The 3,180-nt window shown below is 42.2% G+C and overlaps 1 protein-coding gene across 1 annotated transcript in view; it reads left to right on the forward strand.

Annotated features, from left to right (window-relative positions):
* The window catches only part of mtcl1 (microtubule crosslinking factor 1), a 104,288-nt gene extending 101,634 nt beyond the window's left edge, over nt 1–2,654 (forward strand). The window contains exon 15 of the mRNA XM_008279677.1: nt 1,349–2,654. Within this exon, the coding sequence (XP_008277899.1) occupies nt 1,349–1,552 (204 nt within the window). The 3' untranslated portion in view covers nt 1,553–2,654. The remainder of the gene's footprint in view (nt 1–1,348) is intronic.
* The last annotated feature ends 526 nt before the right edge of the window (nt 2,655–3,180 follow it).

Below are 3,180 nucleotides of genomic sequence, written 5' to 3' on the forward strand. Positions count from 1 at the left end.
TTTTTTACTTCAGGTTCAAGTTATTTTTGTTTATTATGTTTACATGTTATTAGATAAAACCTTTGGGGCAGTGGTGCAGCATCTATTTAAAGCTATTTCACTTGATTCAGGAACGAAGCAGCGCCTCATGTTCGCTGTGATACGACAGAAATGACCTTCACGGTGAATCAGCACCTTTCTGACGCAGCCCAGTAAACCCAGCTTAGGCCACATTAGGGTCTGACATGCAGAAGTAAATGTTTATTAGGACATCTGAGCTCGTAAAACCAATTGAATTTTATTGACTTTTACGTCGTGTAGCAGGTCCTAAGTTCATATTGAGATATACTCCATGAAGTTCTCTGGAAAACGACAAAAAAAAAAAAAATCTCTACCCCTGCTCTTTTTGCTGTTTTATTATGACACAGTCCTGATCAGGATTGGTGCTTCTTTTGATCCGGTTACATTTTTACTCACTGTGGGTTCACTTTCACTGCAATATAAAGTCCTGCACCTCTAATGGAAACAGCACAACCATGACTAGAAGGAGAGAGAACTTCCAAATGTCTTCTCTGCAGTGGGGTTCAGGTATAAAGTCAGAAATCATCAAATAAATACAACTTCTTTGAATATTTATATAGAACCAACATGTGAACCATTTTTCCAAGTGCGCACATGTGATACAAACACTGGAAATAAATGGCGAGTCTCCATAGTAGAGATATTTTAAAACTTTTTCATGTGTTTCCATGCTTGTCTCCTCTGTGCTTTGTGTAAACACTGGCTGCAGGATGGATTTCTGTCCCGTCACTGTTGCTCGCTGCTGAGTGAATCATAGCTTCTTAGTTGCATCAAGATTTTTTGTTTTTTTACAGAATCTGGTGCAGTTGGTTTGTGTTTTGGTGATTTTGATTTTGCCGATTCTAAATATAATTTGAACCTAAGAGAGAAAGTTGAAGATGTGATGATTCTTTCTGTTTTTTTTACACTTTCTGGATCTAATAGATGTCGTCATTTGTGCCTTTTGGGGTTCAGAAGGTTAAGTAAAGGGTTAAATTGAACAAGTGTAACTAATGAACTGCCACTAATTTGGAATCATGCTTGTAGAAAGTAGAACTGAATCAACAGGATTATCATGAGATACATGACATATCTCCCAAAAACAGGACGGTTCCTGGTACACTGACATCTTTTCTTTGACATTGTTCCTTACATCTGCTTTTTGTGCTCATCATTTATTCATCTGGCCCCTGCTCACTGTCCTCTCACTTCATTTCATTCATTCACTTTGTTCACTTGTTTTCCTCCGCTGGCACTGGCCTCGTTTCCTTTCTCCTCCCTCTCTCTGACGCCTCCTTGTCGTTGGCAGGACCTGCCTCGCTCTCCGGTGGCTCCGCCGCTGGACTCCTGCTTCCTGAGACCGGCCCGCCCGGCCAACCGCCGACCCCCGTCGCGCTGGGCCGCCCGCTCCCCTTCCTCCTCCCCCAAGTGGAGCGAGGGCTCCAAGAGGAGGTTCACCTTCCCGCCGCCGGGACACCGGAGGACCATCCTGGAGGGCGAGGAGCCGGCGTGAGGCCTCCTCTACCTCCTCTCACCCTTCTCCACCTCAGCCTGAAGAGACCCAGTACCTCAGAAACTCCTCCCCCTCCGATCTAGAGACTCCCAGAGACGGAGCCTGGCGGTGGGGGATCCACCCAGTAGCACCAGCTGACCATCGAGGAACCAGAAGAACCTGGAATGTACTGTACAACCACAGAAACAGACCTAAAAAACACATTTCCATAAGAGGTGCCTGTACACTTGAGTTACTCATCACCCCACGTGTGTGTATACATATATACGTATGTGTACTTCATACATATATATGTATATTTTAGAAACAATTCTGAACCTTTTTTCAGGTGCAAACTGTAGGTCAGCTGTTGCATTTATACGTTTACACCTTTTTCTCATGGGTTTACATTTTCTTATTTCTCTTTTTCGTTCTGTCTATATCAGTTTTTTTTTTTATAATATCATTCTTTTTGTTTTGCCAACCTTTAAAGCTCCTCTTTTCTGTTTAGTGTCAAGGAGAAGAAAGACAACACAAACAACAACAACAACAAGAAAAAAAAACAACAACTTCTGCTTCATCGGGTCTGAAGCGGAAACACATGATGTCATTTCTGATGCTAATTTATTTTTACGTTGGGATGAATGTTTGGCTCGGTAGACACGTAGAAGACGATGGGTGACAACAAACCTTATGCATATTTGGAAGGCAGTTGTACAAATATCAGTCAAATATTTGCATGCCTTTTGAACACTAGCACTTTAGTGCATGTACATACGAGCTCTAGTCATTCGTGGTCGCTCAGCTCAAGCCGTTGGGGGGAGAAAAGAAAAGCGACGGGAACTCTCGAGCTGTTGTTTTTTTGTTGTCACATGATTTGCATTGACTCAGATAAGAACCGTTTTTAAGTAAATTATTGTACCTACCAGGCTGTCTTTGTACAGTTGTTACTATTGGATATGAACAACTTTTTCTTTTGACAAGAAAAAGCGATTGTGGAAAAAAACAAAAAATGAATGTTTTAAACGAGAAGTCTACGTCAAAAAAAAAAAAAAAAGTCTAATGGATCTATAGTCTTCTGTAAATAGTAAATGGTAATAAACATGAATGTGTATTTACAAGATTTCCTCCTGTGCTGTTCATGCTTCTCTGTCGGCGGTAAAGGTCAGCTCGCGATAGATTATACGCTCTTTCATTAGACCTGAGTTTGTGTTCTTGGCAGACACTGATCCATGTGTGTGTGTGGATTACAGTGCAGACCACAGGATTACAGTGGGTCAGGGGACACACACTCTCACACACACACACACACACACACACACACACACACAACATAAATAAGAAGATTGTGTCCTCCCGCAAGTCAAATCCTCTTGCATCACGGTCATACATGTGCCACCTTACTCATGTTTCCCGGCTTGTCACGCAAGAGAAAAACCCGTAATATCACCGTGGTCTGGTTGATTTAAAAGTCTGCAGGGGGAAAAAAAACCTCTTTAACTTGTTCCATAGCAGGATGTGGCCACGTAAAGAGATTATCTTTGGTTCATTATATATTTATTTAGATGGCGCGGTGGAGATGGAGGGGAAGGTGAGAGAGCAGCAGAGTGACAAAGCAAAGCAAAGGTCAAGTTCACGACTGTGTTTGG

Source organism: Stegastes partitus, unplaced genomic scaffold, assembly GCF_000690725.1.
Source record: "Stegastes partitus isolate 25-593 unplaced genomic scaffold, Stegastes_partitus-1.0.2 Scaffold167, whole genome shotgun sequence".
Classification (NCBI taxonomy): Eukaryota; Metazoa; Chordata; class Actinopteri; family Pomacentridae; genus Stegastes; species Stegastes partitus.